The 23,879-nt window shown below is 41.6% G+C and overlaps 1 protein-coding gene across 6 annotated transcripts in view; it reads right to left on the bottom strand.

The window, feature by feature from the left end:
• Positions 1 to 23,879, bottom strand: part of PRKCA (protein kinase C alpha) — a 195,376-nt gene that overhangs the window by 45,712 nt on the left and 125,785 nt on the right. For all 6 annotated transcript variants that reach the window (XR_014508007.1, XR_014508008.1, XR_014508009.1 and 3 more), the window contains exons 5-8: positions 22,689 to 22,817; positions 6,332 to 6,488; positions 6,084 to 6,218; positions 5,514 to 5,610 (exon numbers count right to left, since the gene is read on the bottom strand). Coding sequence is in view for 2 of the 6 variants with exons in the window: in XM_083427514.1 (XP_083283640.1) it covers positions 5,514 to 5,610; positions 6,084 to 6,218; positions 6,332 to 6,488; positions 22,689 to 22,817 (518 nt within the window). In the remaining 4 variants the exon portion in view is untranslated. The remainder of the gene's footprint in view (positions 1 to 5,513; positions 5,611 to 6,083; positions 6,219 to 6,331; positions 6,489 to 22,688; positions 22,818 to 23,879) is intronic.

The following is a 23,879-nucleotide window of genomic DNA, read 5'->3' as shown; positions in this document are numbered from 1 at the left end:
TTATACATACTTAGATTCTCACACACACTCCTAAAAGCTAGATTCAAAAAAGATGCCGTGGAAGGGACTTAACACAAGACGAGCCCTGCTGGATGTGACCAAAGGTCCAATTTAATCCAGCGTTCCGATTCCTACAGGGACATCAGATATTCAAGGGTACTTTGCTTCTGAACATGGCACATTCAACTTATCTATCCTCTACAAACTTGTCTAATCCCTGTTAAAAGCTATCTAAGCCAATGGTCCTTGACACCAGACCATCAGCGACTTAGAATCTTCTGATAGCAGTTCAATGCTTGAGTCAGAATTCCAGCATCTCTCTTCAGCTCCCTGCCACCCCCCTTCAATCTGCTCCAGAGGGTTTAGACACGGGGTGGTATTCAAAGAGGTTTTACTCTACATTCATGGTGTTTAATCTTAAGGAAGGGTTAAGGAATAGTTTGATAATGTGGATGGACGTCCTACTTTTTACGTTCATAATGTGTTATTACCTTGTCCCTTTTATCGCTTAATTTTAAAAATTATTTTATGCTGCTATATCGGTAGAACACTGCTCATATGTCCCTAATGCAGTGTCTTACCTTTTTGACTGCATTCAAACCCTGACTCCCCTCCAGTGGTATTCGAGTGGCAGATAACAAAAGGACACAGAAGGTGGGAGGAAGAATTAAAATGTGACACCACAGAGACAGAGCAGAGGAACCAGCGACCAGCAGCAGGGGAAAAAACAGTGTTTTGGAAAATGGTGTGGCCGGATATTACTTACATTTGTCGAAGAGAAAGGTAAAAAAAAAGTTTTAATTAACAAGTATGCCCTGTGACATTTTAGAATGACATATCTAATATCGTTCTAATGGGGGAAACAATGCTAAACAGGTCAGTGTAGCTCTAGTCTAAGTTAGTTAAATTCATTTGGTCTACTCTGAGTAAAACTTATTTGAAAACCACTCATCATGGAAGGTTGCAGGATAAAGAGGGTTCTTTGCTAAGATCACCCTTCCTACTTTTCTTTCACAAAAGTCTTGGCTGGTGTAAAGAGCCTTCAATAAGTGGAGGAAGACAGTTAGATACTGCCCAGAACGTTCTTGCAATCCTGCAAATAACAGTTGATTAAAAACAACAACAACTAAGTGTGGAATCAGGGAGCCAGCTAGTCATTCCATTTTTTTTTTTACCTGCCCAGGTTTCCCCGCCCCAGTACCAACAAACACTCAACATTCAATGCTATGGGGAAAGTTTTTTTAAAAAGTGATCCTCCACACTACTGAAGTTCCCTTTCATGATGTCATTTCTTGGGAAATGGAAGCATCAATGCAAAAAAGTTGACGAACTGTATCCTATTCAGTGTATTGGAATCACTGAGCTGAGGCCACTTCCATCCATGCTGCCTGACCATTATTATAATTCATTCATTGATTCATTCATTAAATTTGTATACTGCCTGTTATGTACTGAAGTTCTCACCCTGGGCCAGCAGGGGGATACTGTAGATAGTTTTCACTCAGGTCCACATATGCAAATAAGGGGTTGAAAGTGACGTTCAGTGATTGGATAGTTACAGAAAGTGGTTACTGTTGCATTCTAGTGGAGCTCTATATAAGCAGGCTGGCTGAACCCTTCAGTTCAGTTCTGTTCTGGCCTGTGAGTAAACAAGAGCTGTTTGAAGAATCGCTGTGTCGTCTGATATGTTCATCCACAACTTAACACTGCCCTTCATCCATAGAACTCAGGGCAGTTCACAACACAAAATTACAATATAAAAGACACAAGATAAATAGTAAAAATAAGAAGATTAGCAAGCCAATAAGCCCACCCTCACAACATAATTAAAAAGGTATCAGATGTCATCAGCCAAAGGCCTGGTTTGAGAGGAACGTTTCTGCTTGGCACCTAAAGGTATATAATGAAGGCGCCAGGCAAATCACCCTGGGGAGAGCATTCCACAAACAGGGAGCCACTGCAGAAAAGGCCTGTTCTCGTGTTGCCACCCTCCGGACCTTTCGTGGAGGAGGCACACGAAGAAGGGCCTCAGAGGATGGTCTCAGGGTCCAGATAACCTGCTCTTCTGAGCTGTTTCTTGGTCCTGCAGGAGAGCAACGAAGCTTTCAGACTTATTTTTAAATCTCTCATGGATCCTAAATTACTAATAGTTATGCACAGAACCTGCCAAAATAAACTAAATTGCGTGTGCATTGGAAATAGGCTAGGGGCCATAAAGGAATAATGATTTCAACATGTTCAATACCAGCTGCAATATCAGCTGTGACTTCTCTGCTGGGTTCTGTTCTCTCACCTGGAACATTTGTGCCTGCATCAGGTAATTTTGAAAAGGCCGTTTAGGCCAGGCCTTGAAGCCTGCAGCCAGTATGCAGAAATATATATTACTGGCTGATTTCCACCCACCCCAATATCCCCTGGAGGCCCATGTTTTAGCTCTGGGGGTGCAATGGGGTTTTTTACATTATATTTTAATCTCTTATTTTATATTCAAATTGTTTTCTCATTTATTGTAAGCCTCACAGAGAACAGGGCAGCACCCACACACTGCACAGCAAACAAGAGGGTTGTTGTGGGGAGCAAGATTCCATATACAGGGTAGGCAAACTAAGGCCTGGGGGCCGCATCCTGCCCAATCGCCTTCTAAATCTGGCCTGCCGATGGTCCAGGAATCAGTGTGTTTTTACATGAGTAGAATTTGTCCTTTTATTTAAAATGCATCTCTGGATTATTTGTGGGGCATAGGAATTTGTTCTTTTTTTTCCTTCTTTTCAAAATATAGTCTGCCCCCCCCACAAGGTCTGAGGGACAGTGGACTGGCCCCCTGCTGAAAAAGTTTGCTGACCCCTGGGCTAGTGCATGTGAGATCTAGCGACATGGCAAAAGGGTGTGCCCTTGCTGTTGCTGTTGCGGAGCCCTGCCTGAAACAGATCTGACGGTGCTGATTGCTAGCGATAAGGAATGAGCTTATTCAGGAAATTATGTCCAGGAAAATGGCTCCTCAGATCAGAAGCACTGAAAGGCTCTCAGGCATAAAATGGGAACACAAACAGCAGAACAGTGACTTCAGGAGGACTACTAGCAGTAGCGTGGTTTTTATTACTCTGTGTAATTAACTGAAAAAATATGACTAAGACTAATGTGAGCCAATAAAAACATGGAGAGACGTTGCGGTTTAATACCACTTGCATGATATGTACTCTGAGATGTCTGAAAACTAAAAAAAAGAAGAAAAAGGAACTTGGTTTACAGGGGTCAGCAAACTTTTTCAGCAGGGGGCCGGTCCACTGTTCTTCAGACCTTGTGGGGGGCCAGACTATATATTTTTTTTGGGGGGGGGGGGATGAATTCCTATGCCCCACAAATAACCCAGAGATGCATTTGAAATAAAAGGGCACGTTCTACTCATGTAAAAACACGCTGATTCCCGGACCAGATTTAGAAGGCGATTTGACTGGATCCAGCCTCCGGGCCTTAGTTTGCCTACCCATGGTTTAAGCTACTTAAATTTTCCGCTGTGCACTCCATTAACTGTAGGAAGAGTTGCAATATTCAGCTCATTTGGTCTACAGATCATAAACAAGGAACAATATGTCAATGTCCAAAAACACATCTATTATTTCAATAGATACAACGGCTTTATATACAGTTGCAAAGTATTGCATCTGCAGAAAATGTAAAAAATATGCCTTAATATTACATTGGTAAAGGTAAAGGGACCCCTGACCTTTAGGTACAGTCGCGGACGACTCTGGGGTCGTGGCGATCATCTCGCTTTACTGGCCGATGGAGCCAGCGTACAGCTTCCGGGTCATGTGGCCAGCATGACTAAGCTGCTTCTGGCAAACGCCATTTACCTTCCTGCCAGAGCGGTACCTATTTATCTACTTGCACTTTGACGTGCTTTCAAACTGCTAGGTCGGCAGGAGCAGGGACAGAGCAACGGGAGCTCACCCCGTCATGGGGATTTGAACCGCTAACCTTCTGATCAGCAAGCCCAAGGCTCAGTGGTTTAGACCACAGTGCCACCTGCGTCCCTATTACATTGGTACTATTGGCATTTTTTAAAGTGTCCAGAACTTCAAAAGTATATTGACACTTCCACTTCTGGAATTGTATATTGTTAACATTACTGAAGCGCAGTTCACTTTTTGTGCCTGCCAGAGGCAGTTCAGAATGTTCAGAAAGCGTTGTCTCCAATGATGTCATTCTGCTAGCACAACAGAATTCCCCTACACTCCTAACTACCACGGACAATCAAAATTTGTTCCAGAGATATGATCAATATGATCTATATGAACACAGCATTGGATACAACCTAAAATCTTTTCAGCAAGTGCCATATTCACACCAAAGCAAAAGCAAAATAATTAAGGATTTTACAACATTTGCGTAATTAGTTGCATTACTTTATATACCCTGTACCCGAAAACCTATCAGATTAAGATGATCAAATGGGATATTTTATTTTACATCATGTTACTAAACTGTCCAAAAGACCCCCAAACATTTGATGAAGCAGGAAAAGAAGCTTAGAGGCCAATTATGGTGTGAGAATAATTGTAAAAGGAAAGATGTGCTAGAAATGTATTAGAGCCAAGTCTGGAAGCTCTTGATTTTCTATGGAAGCAACTCCCTACAGTGGAATTAATGATTTTCACAATACTGTCAGCTTCATGGTGTTGTCAGCATCAAGATGATGTTAATATTCACTAGAAGCGTTTCCTAAATTCAACCACTTTCATCCCTTCTCTGTACCTAACTTCCTTCTGTCCCCAGTTACCTTCCCCTGCCATTTTCACCATTTACTCCCTAATCTCCCCAAACCACTTTTCTCAGGCCTCCTGATTCCACTTTCTTACTCCACCCTCCTCCTCAAAATTCGCCTTTCTTCCTCTCTCTCACCACTCTGTCAAATACTTCTCTCAGTTCCTCTCTTTCAAGCAGAAACAGACAAAGAAACACTGTGCCACCCTTGGAGTCAGCACACGTAAAATCTAAACAAAGTAGATGAGGCTACTAGTCAAATGATGAAACTTAATCATACAGATAGAGCTACATTGGAGCAGAGGCAAAGGGAGACCCCAGCTGCCAATGGGACAATCATAAACTTGCCTGTGGAAAGTGGCAAGAAGATAGTAACTGGGTCCTCCTTCATTTTCATTTACTTAATGGTAACACAGTCTACTGTAAAACTTTCATGTGAGGAAAGGATGGAGCCCTCAAAGTCACAGAAACTCACAGTCCGCTTGCTATGTTGGTTCGATAGCAACGAATTACAGTCCCAAATTCCATTGTGAAAGTAGATTCATACCATTAATTATGGCCAAAAATTATGCAAACCAAGTTCAGAGTTAGTGATTATTGACGATCCGTAAACTGGCAAGAGAAAGAATTGTACAGCAAGCAAGAGACAGGAAGTCGCTCCTGTCTGTTATAGTAAGCACTGCAGCAGCAGAAGCACAGAAGCAGGCTCAACATGGGATTTGCCATACAATGTATGCTAATATTCTCACCTCAAACTTCTGTCTCAGTTCTACGTTCCCATCGTCATCTGCTTCTGGTATCGGAACATTGTAATACTCGCCTTCTTCCTGGTTAAGTAGTTTGTACCTGCATTCAGTGTATTAAAAGGAGAGACTGATTTTGAATCTTTTTCTTATTTCAACTGGCCTTAAAAAATGGTATTGGCCAACTACAGATCTCAGGGTTTTTTCTTATGGACCAATGTAACTACTTTCAGGTTAAAGAGACTCTCTCCTTAGCAAGTGTGCTTAAGTTTGCAGCAATAGCCTGAGATAAGAAACGTAACACAACATGCAGTGAGTGTCTGACTGTTTCTGCCCTTCCAGGGAAACAGTGGGAGATGTTACATAATTGCTTTGATATTTTAAAAACCAACGAAAAAGAATAGTTAGTTTCTGTGTGATTTTTGTCCTCAATATCTATTGACTGAGGTTTTCAACACTGCATTCTGTGAAGACACAGGTGATACGTTTAGGAAATATTTAAATATGTCAATAGGATTTATTACCCATAATTATAGCAATGCATTAGTAACATATTCATAACAAAGAGCTTTTTACCATCCACATGCAGGTGATTTCATGAGTTCCGACACTCCAAAAGAAAGAGAGCCCATGAAATCATTCCGAGTTGTCCGATCCCAATCCCAGACTTCCACGGATAATCTTCTGTCTTTGTCTGTAGGCTTTAACTTACTACGAAAAGAATGAAGAGGAAAAAATAGGTGCCATTCTGTTAATTTATTAAAACACACGATGACGTATGCAAACAGAAATATCACTAGGAAAAGTATCAAATTTCAACTTACAATGTGAATGTCTCACCCCATTGTGGATTAAGTGTGGAACGGATGGTTTTTGTTTTTTGTTTACTTTCATTCTTAGGGTCTGGAATAAGTTTCAGCTTCACGTAAGGATCTGAAAGTCCATTTGGATCCATAGGAATCAGATTTCTTGCATCTCGTACTGAAAATATATAGACGAACAATAAGGATTAGACAAAGATTCAAAGGGAAAGAAAAGGTTTTCCTGCAACCCAAAAACCCTTATGTAAGTGATATTGCCAGCACTGATAAGCTTTCTATAGGTTTGTGTGGGGTAATGGAAACCCCTGCAGAAGCCTATGAAAACTGATGCTAATCTGATGAAAGTAAAAAAACAACACACCTCTTTGCCACCTCTATTCATTGGAATAGCCCAGTTCTTTTTACCCCCAGTACGAACACCCAAGAAGTGGACCGCCCATTCCTATCCTTGGTGACAACAGCTAAAGTTATCTGTAACAAGATCTAAAGTAGTATCCTATATGATTCAAGTTGGACAGCACTGGATAGTTCCATCCGATGTGTTGATAAATACAGATGAGGAGGATCCCTGATACAGTTCTTTGATGTCTCCCCAGTTTAGGAGCAAGGAGATTAGGGATCCCTTTGTACCAGAGGTAGGAAAAGAGCACCCATGACTTTTCCCGCAGCAGGAGGAAACAGGATTGGATTTCTAGCAATTATCAATGTGTTGGATAATGAAGTGTCAATACAGATACCCTTTTAAAAGATAAGGTCAAATCAGACATAGTTTTCAGTCCCACTGGGCCAAGAACAATTTAAATGCATGCGATTTGGAGCTAGATCTGGATAAAAACAACAGTAGAAGGGCAAGCAAAAGAACCGACTGCTTGGAATGCTAAATTCTGCATTAGGTATGCAGGTGTGGGTTGACTGGGGGAGATTATTTGATTATTAGTAAGGACAACAACAGTACTGTTGTGTCCTCAAACCCTCATGCATATTTTTTAGGAAGTCAATAACACCTGCACTCAGTTTCTCATTCATCACATCCAACGCAATACTCCTAGCCCACAAATCTTAGTGGGGTGTGCTTATTAAAAAAAATCAATCCCCCAGAGCAAAAAGAAAAGAAACTTAAACTGATCTGATAAAGCAGGATCGTCGCCAGTGTCTTATTGTGTAAATTGTCTAACGCACTTGTATTTTTCTCAACCACACAGAAACAGAGTTAGGGGAATGCCTGTTGCTCATCAATAGACCATCTGTTCTGAATGTAGAAGGCATTGGTTCAATCCCAGAATGCTAATCTGAGAAAGTACTGAGAAAGTCTGAATCCCTAGAGAGCGGCTACCAGTCAGTGCAGACAATATTGAATGGATCAATGGCCTGACTCAGTATAAGGGAGTATGCTCCCTATGGATTAAAATTCCTTTTGAACAATGGTAATCACACAAACCCGCAGAGCCCATGTCAAAAAACAATGTGATTGTAAGTTGGTTTTTAAAAATTATATAACAATTAACTGGCATGCCTGCTCACATTTTAGTTTATCTGTCTATACTCTATTGTGAGATGAGCAAAACCATTTTAAAAACCATTCCTAGGCAATGTTGAGAGACTTTTCTGCGTTGCAAGTTTTTAGCACAAGTTATATTGCCCATATGATACAATAGCCCCACAGCGCTGTCTGCATCCTTGTGTGTTTTCTTTACTCAGCCCTGAAATTCCCATTCAGTTATGAAGAGGAAGCCTCACACTACTCTATCCAACAATGAATTTTCTCTGAACTGACTTTGTGTTCCCTTGCAGAACAACAACAACAACTGAACCTGGTGCTGATCTAATAGAGCATGGGTGAGCAATCTGCAGCCCCACTATAGATGGAACAGTCTCTCTCAGGAAGTTGTGGACTCTCTATCCTTGGGAGGTTTTTAAGCAGAGGTTGGATGGTCATCTGTTATGGATGCTTTAGCTGAGATTCCTGCATCTCACGGGGCTGGACCTTGGGGTCCCTTCCAACTCTACAATTCTATGATTCTAACTACATCTCCCATCAGCCCCAGCTAGTGTGGCCACTGGCCAGGGATGATGTGAGTTGCAGTTCAGCAACATCTGGAGGGCCAAAGGTTGCCCACACCTCTTCCAGAATGACCACCTCACTTCACTCCTTTTCACTGGAATGGAGGACCATGATGCAAGCACTAGATTCAGGCTAGTGCAAATAACACCTAGAGAAGTAAGTGTGGAGCATTTCTGGATTCCATAACAACTCTGCTCAGAGCATGGCTGGGAGAATAATAGGAGGAATACTGTATCCTATTAATGAACTATTAATGAACTGTATCCTATTAATGAACTCTTGTTCATACTTATTCTGCTCTACCTGTGGCATTTAGCAACTTATTGCTAATGACATAATAAAAACCATGCCAGTATTTCTCATGCTAGGTATCACAGGTAAAATTAACGAAGTTAGACGGCCCTCTGTGATTTTACTGCCCAAAGACAAGAGACAGAGATGTCAATAGATATATTTAGTGGCAATATACAATGATTTCTCCCATGCTGAACTGAAGACTGTAAGATGCCCATGTGGTCATTTGTGCGATGGGCAATAAAGGGAATATGTCACGGAAAGTTCTGCTTTGGAAATATTAACTATCAACGTCTGGGTTTTGTATTGCTGACCTTAAACCCACCTGCTTTCAGCTTAGAACATTTGGTTCACATTCATTTGCAATAAACAAACAAACAGCAAATTTCACCAAAATTTCCAATGAAGTCAAACATTTGGTGAAGTTTTAGAAGCAGCCAGAGGCATCATTATGTATTAAGAATGACTGCATCTAATAATTCTGGGCTCAAAACATTACCTACCTTTCAGAACTGCTGGGGTGGCTTTAAGATGAAACTGTATCCACAAGTTGCCCAAAAGAATTACTGGTAAGTTATGGTTTAAGTACATGTCTTCATACATATGGAAAGTAATATTATAATAATCACCTTATTCTTGTGATAATCTCTCTCTCATACATACACACACACACACACACAACCTAGCAGATAAAACACTTTTGTTTTCCACAGTCTTCATAGAAAAGAAGAAGAGATGGTGGACAATTCACAGTGAAACTGAAAGCAGGTATCAATTCTGCACTGAGAAGTGTAGAAAGCAGAAAGCCATAGTTAAATTCCATACCATTATGTTTTGTACTTTCTAGTCCTACCAGTTCACTGTCTGGCTTCATACATAAATGCATCTGCAGAAAACCAAATCCTTTATTTTTAATTTATATTTATTTAACAAAATTTATATACTGCTTGAGTGCAAAAAAACCCCTCTAAAACGTCCACAAAAATATAAAACGAAACATTAAAATTCTCATTAAATAACAGTTAAAAACAGGTATTAAAAACTTTCAAAAGATGTTTGAAATTAACAGTTGCTAAAAAGAGACAAAAGCATTTAAAGAATTGGGGGGGGGGCTGCCCTTTCATTTGAGGAAGGGGACTGCAATCCAGTGTAGGCTCCCATGAGAGAAAGTAGGCAGGCGATTTTTGCCCATTTTCTCTCCCCGCTGCAGCCCCCTACTCTCTCACCCACACAGTCCTAGAGGGGCATCCAGTCCACCAGAAGAGATTTTCAATGAGTAAAAGGGCTACAGGAGGGAAAGAAATATCAGTGGAAGATGACTTCTCCACCACTTTTCCAGCAGGAACGTCCTGCAAGTGTTGGAACCCTGGATTCAAGCAACGCGATTTGTTTTTAAACTGTCTCCCAGCTTAATTTCTATTACCACAATAAAACAACAACTTGCAGACATTTGAGGCAGGTGATGTGGGTCACTGCGGCGGCTTTCACTTGATTTCTGAAGGTAGAAAGTATCTGAATAATTAACTTAGGTGTTGGATAAACCAGAGTCTAATATTCTGTAAACTTTAACTGTTTGCAGAAACAGCTCCATGGAAAAATCACAACTTGGAACATCTCTCCCCAACCAGCTTTTGAGAAAATGACCCATTTTCCTTTCTGAAAATAAAAGCATGACTGTGGTGGGAGTTACAGCGGCACACTAGAGCTTTTGTCTAACAGGAAACAATAAACAATGAAAAGCAAAGGGCCGAGAATCTCTAGCCATGTCACAAAAGCACACAGCAAAGGGTATATTTGTTCAATAAAAGGCCAGAAGAAACATTTCTTAAATTATTGTTCTACACTATGAAACCCAGCATTAAAAATATAATGCCAAGTAAGGAAAGCAACATGTACAGGTTGCATCATTTTACGTGAAATGTTTTGTAAGCTTCAAAACGAAATCAGATGAACTGCTTGCTGCACCATTACATACTATATGCATTGCAGGGAGAGGAAAACAGCTCAGTGTAGTAGTGTTGTTGTTGTTGTTGTTGTTGTTGTTGTTGTTTAGTCGTGTCCGACTCTTCGTGACCCCATGGACCAGAGCACGCCAGGCACTCCTGTCTTCCACTGCCTCCCGCAGTTTGGTCAAACTCATGCTGGTAGCTTCGAGAACACTATCCAACCATCTCATCCTCTGTCGTCCCCTTCTCCTTGTGCCCTCCATCTTTCCCAACATCAGGGTCTTTTCCAGGGAGTCTTCTCTTGTCATGAGGTGGCCAAAGTATTGGAGCCTCAGCTTCAGGATCTGTCCTACCAGTGAGCACTCAGGGCTGATTTCCTTCAGAATGGATAGGTTTGATCTTCTTGCAGTCCATGGGACTCTTAAGAGTCTCCTCCAGCACCATAATTCAAAAGCATCAATTCTTCGGCGATCAGCCTTCTTTATGTTCCAGCTCTCACTTCCATACATCACTACTGGGAAAACCATGGCTTTAACTATACGGACCTTTGTTGGCAAGGTGATGTCTCTGCTTTTTAAGATGCTGTCTAGGTTTGTCATTGCTTTTCTCCCAAGAAGCAGGCGTCTTTTAATTTCGTGACTGCTGTCACCATCTGTAGTGATCATGGAGCCCAAGAAAGTAAAATCTCTCACTGCCTCCATTTCTTCCCCTTCTATTTGCTAGGAGGTGATGGGCCCAGTGGCCATGATCTTGGGGTTTTTTATTTTGTTTTTTATGTTGAGCTTTAGACCATATTTGCGCTCTCCTCTTTCACCCTCATTAAAAGTGTAGTATTAGATATGGGTAAATCTATACTCCTTTCCAGAATACAAATGATCATATAAATTTGCAGAAAAGCAGCACTTAGCTTAAACTGAATAAAAATCCTGGGAAACAAATCCCTAATTAGAAAGCTAGGGTGGCACAATGACCTGATGTAGTGTGCCACCATGGTTTACTCTAATTGGCTTGGATGTAGTGCAAACCATGGCTTAGTCTAAACAGGTGCAGGTCTCCAGAGTGATCACAGCTGTTGAGCTTCTGCCATGGTCCTGCCACTACATACTACCCAGGGGCTAAGCTATATAAGCTTCATGGGAGAGCATAACCCTCTCTAAACAACCCACAACGTGAAGCCAAGGTTTGTTACTGGCTTCCCAATAATGGTTTCTTTGGGAGAAACACGGTACAAGCACTGGTTCAGGTGTAATGCTAAGCCTGGCACTCCGGGGTTTGTTTCACTGCCAATTACAGAAGGTGTGAGGGTGAAACACACGTATATTACGACTAATGCAGGCCATGTACCTTGGCATCGTATTATGTGCAAATATTGCATTAGCACGTTGTGCGAATGAGTCTACTGAATGGCACAAAACAAAGGGAGAATGCTCAAAGGAGAATTGTTAGTAAAGTTCACATTAAACACAGGTTGCTAAAGAAAAAGGTCATTATTTTGCTGGCTTTTTTGTTTTCTGGCCTATTTGTATTTTTGTCTGCATAATTAGCACTCTGATTTTGCCTCCTCCCTCCGTTGAACGAGTGCTTCTGTTTCAAAAGAGCAGGATGATGATGGTATTCGGAGAGAAATACTGTCTCTGTAGTCCACCTCTTTGATGGCAGCCTATTTTTAATGAGACAGGGTCAGGCATAGCTGAAAGGAGCAGCTCTTTACTCCCCAAATGAGAGGTTTGATGTTAACACAGACACACTAAATAAAAAAAAAAAAATAGCCTTGGAAAGTAAATTAGAAGCCCTCCCCTTCTCCAGAAAGCTCTCGCTCCCCCATGCTTAGTCCATGTAGAACTGTTTCTCTGCCTTTTATGAGGCTTTTATAATATTGAAGAATATAAAGGCTTTTAAAACCTTGAAGAAAAAGAATCACAAGAGTTCAATTTGCAAGTTATTGCTAAGTTCCTAAATAGAAACCCTACTTAGAGATACCAATAGCTTCTAGGGAGAATAAGGCAACCAAAAGTTACAGTTTCTTGTGAGAGCCCCACGGGGAGAAAACATCATGTATATTCCAACTGCTTCTATATATGACTCAGTCTGCTGAAGACCTCTATTACTCTAATTTGCATAGGAAAATATTTCCAGTTTTAAAGTTCCCATAAAACCCACTCCACATACCCTCCAATATTTATCTGATGAAAATAGGTACAGTCATACCTCGGGATAATTACGCTTCAGGATTAGTATTTTGAGGTTGCGCTCCACGGCGACCCGGAAGTAACGGAGCGTGTTACTTCCGGGTTTCACCACTTGTGCATGCGCAGATGGTCAAAATGACGTCACGCACATGCGCGGAAGCGCCAAAATGCGACCCGCGCATGCGCAGTTGCACTGTCGTGTCTTACATTCTGTTTGGGATGTGAACAGGGCTCTGGAACAGATCCTGTTTGCATCCCGAGGTACCACCGTACATCTTTTTCAATTATTATTGTTGTTGTTATTAATACGACACCCATCTAACTGGCTTTCAACATATTTAAAAACACAATAAAACATTAAATGTTTTTGTAAAAAAACTTCCTTATAGAGGGCTGCATTCGGTTGTCTTCTAAAAGTTGCTAATCTCATTGGCTTGGGGGGGTCGCAGAACTCCATACCCTCCAATGTTTCTCCAGTGAAAATAGGGATGTCCTAAGGAAAAGAGGGGCATTCTGGGATCTAATCAGAACTGGGACAGCTTCTGTAAATCTGGGGCTGTTCCTGGAAAATGGGAACATTTGGAGGGTCTGACATCACTGAGGATAACAGAAAGAACCCAGTAGCTGTTTCAGGAGAATGCTTTCCCCCTAAAAATCCAGTGTCTTTTCACACAAATCCCTTCCCCTTTCATATTACTTTAAATCTGGGAGGTGGGGATTGCCGTTTAAAAGAGCCAGTGTGGTGTAGTGGTTGAGAGTGGTAGTCTTGTAATCTGGGGAACTGGGTTCGCGTCTCCGCTCCTCCACATGCAGCTGCTGGGTGACCTTGGCCTAGTCACACTTCTCTGAAGTCTCTCAGCCCCACTCACCTCACAGAGTGTTTGTTGTGGGGGAGGAAGGGAAAGGAGAATGTTAGCCGCTTTGAGACTCCTTAAGGGGAGTGAAAGGCGGGATATCAAATCCAAACTCCTCTTCTTCTTCTTCTAAATGTTGTCAGTTTTATTCTATGCTAACCTGCTTGTTAATTTAATGCTGCGTACCCCAATCTCTGGAATAAGGTGGGCAAGAGATTAAACCTCAGACAAAATACAAATAATAAATACACCGAACCAGAAGAGACATTATTTCTCAATTATGACCAAGAGCTTCAAGCATTTTGTACTTTTGAAACGTTGCACTGAAATAATGTGGTGGTTTTTTTTTAGGATTTGGGTTTAGTTTTAAACAACAATGGAGGCAGGGACTTGCTGACAGTAAAATCTACAAGAGGGTATGTTTAATGATTTATTGCATATTTTCGGCACTGCAAATGCTTAGACCTCTCCCTTTCTCCTATGCTGTTGAGAACTTCACTCCCCTATGTGCCAAATGGAAATTAGTCTGCGCCTCAATCACATCTGCTTGATAGGTTGAGACTGAATCTAATCTCCAATGCAATAAATATTAGAGAGTGAATCTAATCTCCAATGCAATCAATATTACAGATACCAGAAGCCAACCTTTCACAAATTATATTACTTTTGATGGCAATAATATGCTCTTAGAGAGTACGAAACACATTGCCCACATGAAACACACACACACATCAAACATTATTCTACTGAGTTGTCAAATGACACAATAAATGAAACATTAGACTTTTGCATTTTTATTTTTGCAGTGGAGCTGTTGGTCTAAGCACCAAAATAAATTATGAGGACTGTGTTTTCCTTATGGCATCAAATTTCATTCCAGTTATCATCTTCATTATGCCCTCTGCATTATGAGGCTCTGTAACACACTACTATTCTCAGTTCAGCAATACTATTTTAATATGCCTCATGAGGGCAATGACTCTTCATTACATTCACAGGTCTGACTTCTGAAAAGTAAGTCTATAATAATCACAGAGCATTAAAAAGTCTCTATTTGAGTGTGGGGACTGGGGAGAAAATAATGTTAATATATAACATAAAAAATATTGTGATGCTTTATTATATCTGACGTTATCTGTCACCTGTCTTTGTAGGTGTTACCGATTTAATAGTATAAGGTTATTTTTAAAAGTTTTATTTGATTATTAATACTTTATACTGCATTTGATTTTTATACTGTATACCATTTTGAGACTTTTTTTTTTTTTTGTCTTCAAGTTCTGTTTGGTATATTGCTTGATTTCTTTGAATTGTATTTGACCTACGCGTTGTATCATTGTTTTGAGATTTCTTCACAGTGTACTTGATTGTTACATTGTTGTAAGATCTGAGTTTATGTTTGATCTCTATTTTATTTTATCTCTATTTTATACATGGTTCTGTTACTCTTTTGTACATCATTAGATCTCTACTTTATTTAACGCTCCGAAACTTGGTTAAATTGTATTTGATTTCTATCTCCTGTTCATTGATTTGACAAGTCTTCTGAACGTAAAGTGACTTAGAAATCTTCTAAATTAATAAATATGTGTTAACAGTAGGGAGGGGAAAGTGCTTCAGTGAAGCTTTGGAATCACAATAACAAACTCGGGGTGGGTAGGTTGCTTCAGTCCAATCCTATCTAAAACTCGGATGTTCATTATCACACAGAAGTCACAGCTGAAGTCATTCCGCAGCATGTTCAATCAGCAAAAATGAGTGCCTTTTTAAATATGAAAATTTCCTTCTTTCACAAGCTGCCTAAATAAAGAATGTGATGACTAGCCATTATTCTTGCTCCTGAGTTCAAATCCCATTAATTCTTAGTTTTACAGAGTGCCATTCTCATTGGAAGTCAAAAGAGCTTTTGCAGAACCCTCCTTAAACTAAGGAAGAAAACACCTCCATATATATTCCATAGTGGAGGAAAGCGTGTACATGAAAATAGAACAGTGGCTTATACAATATGCCTTTGAAATGTTAGCACAGTGTAAACAGCTCGAGTCTAGTCTTTAAGATCCTACACTCTAGTCACGGTGACCTCCAAGCACCCTCTAACACTGGAGTATAAATAATAAAACTACTACTACTACTACTACTACTACTACTACTACTACAGTGGTACCTCAGGTTAAGTACTTAATTCATTTCTGAGGTCTTTTCTTAACCTGAAACTGTTCTTAACCTGAAGCACCACTTTAGCTAATGGGGCCTCCTGCTGCCGCCGCGCCACCGGAGCACGATTTCTGTTCTCATCCTCAAGCAAAGTTCTTAACCCGAGGTACTATTTCTGGGTTAGCGGAGTCCCTGGTCTGACACCTGCAGCTGACCCTGATCAAGGTGGAGGGTAGCTGCCACCAAGAGGACCCTATTGTGTTTTCCTGCTGACCAAATTATCTTTGCAGTTGGGCATCTAAGCAGGTTGATACAGATGTAGGTGGCCCCTTATGTGACCCAGTCCAAAACCATTCATGACTTTCAAGGTAATCACCTGTGCTTTCAACTGGCCTCAGAAACCTACTGGTAACCAGTACAATATTTGCAATATACTCAAGCGCTTGGGATGCGGGTGGCACTGTGGGTTAAAGGGACGCGGGTGGCACCGTGGGTTAAACCACAGAGCCTAGGACTTGCCTATCAGAAGGTCGGCAGTTCAAATCCCCGTGACGGAGTGAGCGCCCATTGCTCGGTCCCAGATCCTGCCAACCTAGCAGTTTGAAAGCACGTCAAAGTGAAAGTAGATAAATAAGTACCGCTCTGGCAGGAAGGTAAACGGTGTTTCCGTGCGCTGCTCTGGTTCGCCAGAAGTGGCTTAGTCATGCTGGCCACATGACCCGGAAGCTGTATGCCAGCTCCCTCGGCCAATAAAGCGAGATGAGAGCCGCAGCCCAGAGTCGGTCACGACTGGACCTAATGGTCAGGGGTCCCTTTACCTTTTACAAGCGCTTGACTGTATGGTCCTAGCAGTTGAGTGGCTGCATTTTGTACCAGTTGAAGCTGCTGAGCTGCTTTTCAAAGTAGCCCATTTGGGTCCAGGCCTATATTTACTATGGTAGCTGTATATCCTATACTTCCTTTCTTTCAGCCTGAAATAACTATGGTTTTTTAAAACACACACACACAAACACACACACACACGGAAGACAAAGTGTACCTCCAAGGGGGAGATGAAGTATGAGCAGCTGAGGCAAAAACAGCAGCCACCTCCTCAGTAACGAGAGATGGCGCAACAGTGTCGATTTTGTATTCAACTCATTTTATCCTAAAACATTAAAATTTCGAAATAACTAGCTCTTCTTGCTTCAGGGCATCAGGCAAGGTAAGACCTTTTGCGCGGAGCATTTTAAGAGCAAATGGAACTCTGATTCAGCCTCCTACAGAATTTTTGCACCGCATAACACTAAATTAAAATCCTAGGTCAGCAAAAAGGAAAATGAAAGGGGTGTCTGTGCGTGGAAAAAAAAACAGCATTACTTTCACATTCATCAACTGAAGCTCTTGGCCTCAAGTGGAAGTCAATACAAATTTGGAAGTAATGGAAGTGGTGTTCTAAAGTTTAAAGACCTAGCCCAAGATTAAACTGAATTTAAGATGCGAACCAATAGAAATAAAGGCAACTATTGGAGGAACTTGCTAAGGAGCAGTCAACCACCAGATCTTGCTTCATCTGTGCCATAAGGGGGAACATGTTTTAATAGAATTCACAGAGGCCAAAGCAGATGTATTATTAACGTCCAATTCTTTTTCGGAATAGGAAAAAAACTTCCCAATAGCCATGCTAGATACGAATCAAGTCACAAAAAGGATATGGCACCAATTTATTTAAGGCAGGATCCTTCACCCTGTGATGTAAACTTGCCATTCTGTCCACACATTTGCACTGAAATATATGGACAATTTTTGCCATATGCCTATAAAAGTGAAATTCACTCTTCTGTCCCCAATTTGTCTTACAAAAAGTGCTTTGCTTTGGATTGAGTTTCACTGCATTGTATAAAGTGCCTTGAGTAACAACTAGAGGTTTTGATGTAGTTGTAAGCATATATATATATTAAGGCAAGTGCATCACTTTACAAATCCTAATGACTACAGCGGTACCTCGGGTTACAGATGCTTCGAGTTACAAACGCTTCGGGTTACAAACTCCGCTAACCAGGAAATGGTTGCTCCAGGTTAAGAACTTTGCCCCAGGAAAAGAACGAAAACTGCGCGCAAGCGGCGCAGTGGCAGCAGAATATGTGTGGTGGCCAAAGAACACTAGAACCAATTTCAATAGTTCATAAGCCGCAAACAGAATTAAAATGGAGGTTCTAAACAGCACAATGTAATGCAATATTTACCAGTGTTACCCTGCCTCATGGTCATCATCCTTCTGTAATGTTTACTCAGAAGCAAGCCCCATTTCACAGAAGTGAATGGTCTACCTCTCACTTCATTATCCCCAACTACTTGCCGTTTCTCTGAGATAAACTCATTTCAAGAGGTTTCATTAATAAAGGCTCCTTCAAATTTTAATTAAAACGTTCCTGCTTGCAGGTTCTGGATTCTTTATTGCTTCTTCTCAAGCAGAGAAGTGAGAATGTTGCAAACTCTACTAATTGACATTCAAAAACCCTCTCTTAATTTTCTCTTAGTGCATACACTGTGGGGTAGGTTAAGAGAACTTTCATTATTATCATATGTCATAGGAATTCTAAGGTCTCTCATATATATATGCACAAACAGGTTTCAGTGGTCCGTAACCTGAAAAAATGCAAGCTGAAGAGTCTGTAACCCGAGGTATGACTGTATACTTCCCTATCTAGAGCACAGGACAAATTAAATTTAGGGATCTAGTGCAATTTTCCAGTATGGGTGCAACTCCTTCTCAAAATAACTGCTGAAACATCATAATTATAATTGAACAAAAGCATGCCACAGATAGCCCTGCCAGACTCAAGGGGTGTGCATGTGTATATATACAAACACACAATAAATCAGAAATAAATGTTTTATTTTATATACATACACACATCACACAAATTGTGTATATATATGACACATTTTTATTATTTTACTATTGCCTTGGAAATAATAACCTTGGAACTGAAAGCAATAGATGGACCATAGAAAACAGCCTGCTAGCTCAGCGCAAATTCAACTTCCGACTGGTGCATTAACAGAAACAGACCCTAATAACGCTTTGCACTCACTAAGCTGATAAATGATGCTATTTCACAGAGAATGCAGAAAACATGCTTTGCATTTTCATGGGCTATTGCTTCAGATATGCCAATACAGCCGAAGAGAAAGCATTTTTATTAGCCTGAGTACCACCCAGCAGTAATATTTAACAGCATGCATTTTTAGCACAAAATGGGCATAAAAATTGTATCTGTTCACTTTTTAAAAACATTTCCTGGTATTAAGAATAATTACAAAAGCAAAGAAACAGCTTCAAGAAAACAAACGAACGTAAAGGGGCGAGAAAGGGTGAGAAAAAGGAATTCACATATCTGGCCAGAGCTGGTCTTTAATTCTAGAGGTATACATGTGAGGTGGAAATGAGAGAATCCAATACCCTAATTAAAGAGAGAGGCAAGTCAAAATAATAAGCTTTCCTATAGTGGGGTCCAAGGCTGTAGCTTTCTACAAAGCTGAGAGCTGGTGTGATGTATTAGATTTAATACCAGACTTAGATCAGAGAGTAGAATTATGTATTTTGTGGTAAAGATTTGGAAGGAAAGAACTTGCACACGTTAAATGTGGTCGCACATCTACTTAGGCCCTCTGATGGTCATTCCACAAACGGATGGATTGCTTCCAGTCATGGAAGATCCAGTAGATCCCTTCAGCCATAGCTGTTTCCCTTTTTTAAAGGGAAATTCTCTTATTCCAAATAGGATTCCTCGCAGGAAAAGGGGAAAGTTGACAGCTATGCCTTCAGCTGAAGGCAAGTGTGAGGCAAGGGAATTTCTCCTTACCCCTGCAGCCCCTAACAGAACATCGCACATAATTCTAGATGGCCTCCAATAGTCCCAAGCAGATTTGCAGGGAACTATAAGGAGCACAGATAAACTGGAGAAACCACCTTTCCCCACTTCCTCCAGGGAGAGCATTCCATAAGTAGAGTGGAACTCTGCACCCAAGTCACCAGCTCTGGCAGCTCCTTAGGTCTCCACAGAAAAAGCATCTAATCTCATTTGCTCCAAACTACCCTCTGTTGCATGGGACATGGGTGGCGCTGTGGGTTAAACCACAAGAGCCTAGGACCATGGCTTCCTAGCAAAGAACAAGACAGTAAGATTTCATTCTTATCCAACATGGCTCGTCTCTCTGACTTGGTGCTGGGGCAGGAAGAAGTTTCTGGTAGAATCCACGGAGGGAAAAACACTCCCTTTTCCTGTTACTGGGGGGGGGGGCAGGGAGCAGCCAAATATTCACAGAAACCATTTCCATGCGATTTCTTTTTCTTGATTTTTCTTGAGTTGCACTCCTCTTCAGTAGCTTTTAAAATAGTAAGCTCTCACATATGATGAATTATAGCTTACAAGCTATTTGGGGATTCCTTAGAAGTTGGTGTGGAACGCGGGTGGCGCTGTGGGTTAAACCACAGAGCCTAGGACTTGCCAATCAGAAGGTCGGCAGTTCGAATCCCCACGACGGGGTGAGCTCCTGTTGCTCGGTCCCTGCTCTTGCCAACCTAGCAGCTTGAAAGCACATCAAAGTGCAAGTAGATAAATAGGTACCGCTCCGGCGGGAAGGTAAACGGCGTTTCCGTGTGCTGCTCTGGTTCGCCAGAAGCGGCTTAGTCATGCTGGCCACATGACCCGGAAGCTGTACGCCGGCTCCCTTGGCCAATAAAGCGAGATGAGTGCCGCAACTCCAGAGTCGGCCACGACTGGACCTAATGGTCAGGGGTCCCTTTACCTTTACCCCCTGTTGCTATTTTTTTACTAGCATTTATTGTCTAAGAGCAGGATTCAACTAAGTTGTTGTGTGTGCAGAATGAGGTCCAGTTGCACAAGAAAACCTGTCACTCCTCCCCATCTCTGTGCCCCCTAAATCTTCTCTGGAGGATTGGGGCCACACCTGGAATGGGTTTAGGGGGTAGAAAGGCTGGAAACGTCTCATGGCACAAGTGGACCTCGACCCCCAGGTTTATATCAACTTATGGCTACACTGAGTGCCACCCTGCGCTTTCGAAAATCAGACTGCTGGCACATCCATAACGAAAACATGCCACGAAAGTAGACAAAGTTATATACACTGTATAAGCACAACAAACAGCCATTGCAAAGTACAGAGAGCAATTAATTTCAAGCTGGAAATTCTTCTCTGTAAACACATTAAATAACTGGGTGTACCAACTGCTGTCACAAGAATTGTGTTTATTTTATTTTTTTAAACTCTATTTGAAATATAGTCTAGTAAAGGTCAGTGTGGGTGAGATGTTTCCTGCTTGGCAGCGGGTTGGACTCGATGGCCCTTGTGGTCTCTTCCAACTCTATGATTCTATGATTCTATGACAAGTTGCCAAATTTGTAAGTATTAAGAATATTTTATAACCCAGCACGTTTGTTTTGGAGAAGAGTGCGAAAATAAAAAGTTACTAAACTATAAATATTTTAAGTGTTTTTTTTAATTGTGAGCCTTTGTTTTAGATCCAAGCCTTAATAACAAATAGCTAGTCTCAGTTCTTCTTGATGGTGAAGCTACGGTACAGGCAAGAGAAGAAATATAAGCCCCAGCGAAAGCAAGTGGTTGCGTAAGTAAGAAGTTAAATATATATATATTATCTCAAGTTTAACGTTTGTGTAAGAATTCAATGATAGATGTAGCAAAACATTCAGAAAGGCAAGACATAATTCCAGGATTTCCAAAAATAATTATTTGGGGTGGAATTTATTGCTGCGCTATGTCCTATAAGTTTGTCAGATGGAACCTTCATCCCTTTTCGCCCCACTTTGGAGTTCTCTCACACACCCCTCACCAATTTTGAGGGGTGCAAGAGGCCAACGGGGGAGGGGAGGGGGAAAGCCACATTGCGCAAGTGGAAGCCGTCAAGTAGAGCTTCCACCGAGAAGGCTTGCCTGGTGACTGCCACCATTAGTTTACATTTATTGATTATTTGTGATTTTGAGATCTTTGGGAAACATGGGGAGTTTTCAAAACTATGTACAGTCATACCTCATGTTACGTCCGCTTCATGTTACATTCTTTCAGGTTACGTCCTGCGGTGACCCGGAAGTACCAGAAAGCGTTACTTCCAGGTTTCGCCGCTCGCGCATGCGCAGACACGCAAAATAACATCATGCGTATGTGCAGAAGCGGTGAATCGCAAACCGCGTGCGCACACACACACACATACAGTGGTACCTCGGGTTAAGTACTTAATTCATTCCGGAGGTCCATTCTTAACCTGAAACTGTTCTTAACCTGAAGCACCACTTTAGCTAATGGGGCCTCCTGCTGCTGCTGCGCTGCCAGAGCACGATTTCTGTTCTCATCCTGAAGCAAAGTTCTTAATCTGAAGCACTATTTCTGGGTTAGCGGAGTCTGTAACCTGAAGCGTATGTAACCTGAAGCGTATGTAACCCGAGGTACCACTGTACTATACCAATTGTACTTTATATGCTGCCTCGGTGAAATTTCTCAAGCCAAATCACCAGCACAGCGGCAACAGGAAACGGCTGTCTTCAGGGCTGGTGGGTGGTGCAGAATTCCAGTGGTTTCTTAATGTGTGTTCAGCATCTGAAGTCACTTATCTATGTGATGAAAAACCTACTAGGCTGTAATGTGGATTGCGTGAATAGCCAGTTTTAACTGTGTGCAGCCAACTGTGTGTAGCCATGCACAAGCTATTGGGCTTATTGACCAGACTAAAGCAATGCTAGAAAATGTTATTATTGTGCTGACGTAAGCTATTAAATGCAAATGAGCAGACATACTACCAAACCAATAGGAGTTCCATAATGAGGCTTGCAGCTTTCTTACCTGTGACTTCAAGCTTTTCACCATTCACTTCAGCCTTCAGATAGAGCCTTCCTCTTTTTTCTGTGTGATCCATTCCGCAAAGACTGGGTACATTTATTACGCATTGCTTGTGAACATTCATATCACAGGCTGTAGATCAGAAAGGAGACAATTCGACATCTTACATTATGTAGCATTGGCGATGGGTAGAATCCTAAGGATTGTGACTGTACTGCATTACAAAAACCAATCACAGCAAACAGCAGATCTATCCAAACTACTTCTTTAGCTGAGTACTGGAAATCTGTGAGTTCATAGCCCCTATGGCAGGACCCATATGTTCCATATGAATTATGGCAAAAATTTGGTCAATGACCAGTAAAGAAGAAAAGAAAGCACATAAAACACAATAAAATACATTAAGTATACTATTAAATGTAGAGTTAAAAACAATGTAAAATATGTGGAAACAATGAAAAATATATAGAATAATTATACTAAACCGGTAAAAAAACAAGGTAAGGTGTTAATGATTTTAAAATTAAGACAAGATCCTGTGACTGTATCCTTTCCGTATAGGCAAAATAAGCAGTTTGTGGAAAGGTAGTTTTAAGTGGAGGAACATCCAGAAGTGAAAGGATAGAGCCATTGTTCTCTCCCACTTCGCACATCCGTTGAAACATGTAGCCTTAGAGATGTGTTTCTGTGTGTGTGTGTGTCTGTGTGTGTCTGTGTGTTGGAACTACAAGACAGTGTGTAAGATGCAGATGGGCTCAGAACCAAAGACAACATTCCAATTCACCAAGCTGATTGGAAAAGACTTTAGTGTCAGAAGTGGCCAGTGGCGTAGCGTGGGGGGTGCAGGGGGGGCCGGCCGCACCGGGCGCAACATCTGGGGGGGGGGCGCTCGCACTCGCAGCTCTCTGCCCCTACCTGGCTCACTCACTCTCTCTCACTGCAGTGCTGGCTGTGCGAATCCGATCCGAACTGCCGGGTCGCCGCCCACTGTGGAGGGGAGGGTGCCAGGCGTGCAGTGCGGAGAGAGAGCGAGGGACTATCTGGGAGAGGGACAGTGCAGCGGGGGGGGGGCACAAATTACTTGCCTTGCCCCGGGTGCTGACAACCCACGCTACGCCACTGGAAGTGGCATCAAAAACTGGAATGGATTTGAAGACAACAAACTCTGCCTAAGATGTGGCAAAACATAAGTTG

This window comes from Podarcis tiliguerta, assembly GCF_965153285.1.
Source record: "Podarcis tiliguerta genome assembly, chromosome: 2".
Taxonomy (NCBI): Eukaryota; Metazoa; Chordata; class Lepidosauria; order Squamata; family Lacertidae; genus Podarcis; species Podarcis tiliguerta.
The sequence above is the reverse complement of the archived record's forward strand: the minus strand, read 5'-3'. Positions and strand labels throughout refer to the sequence as shown.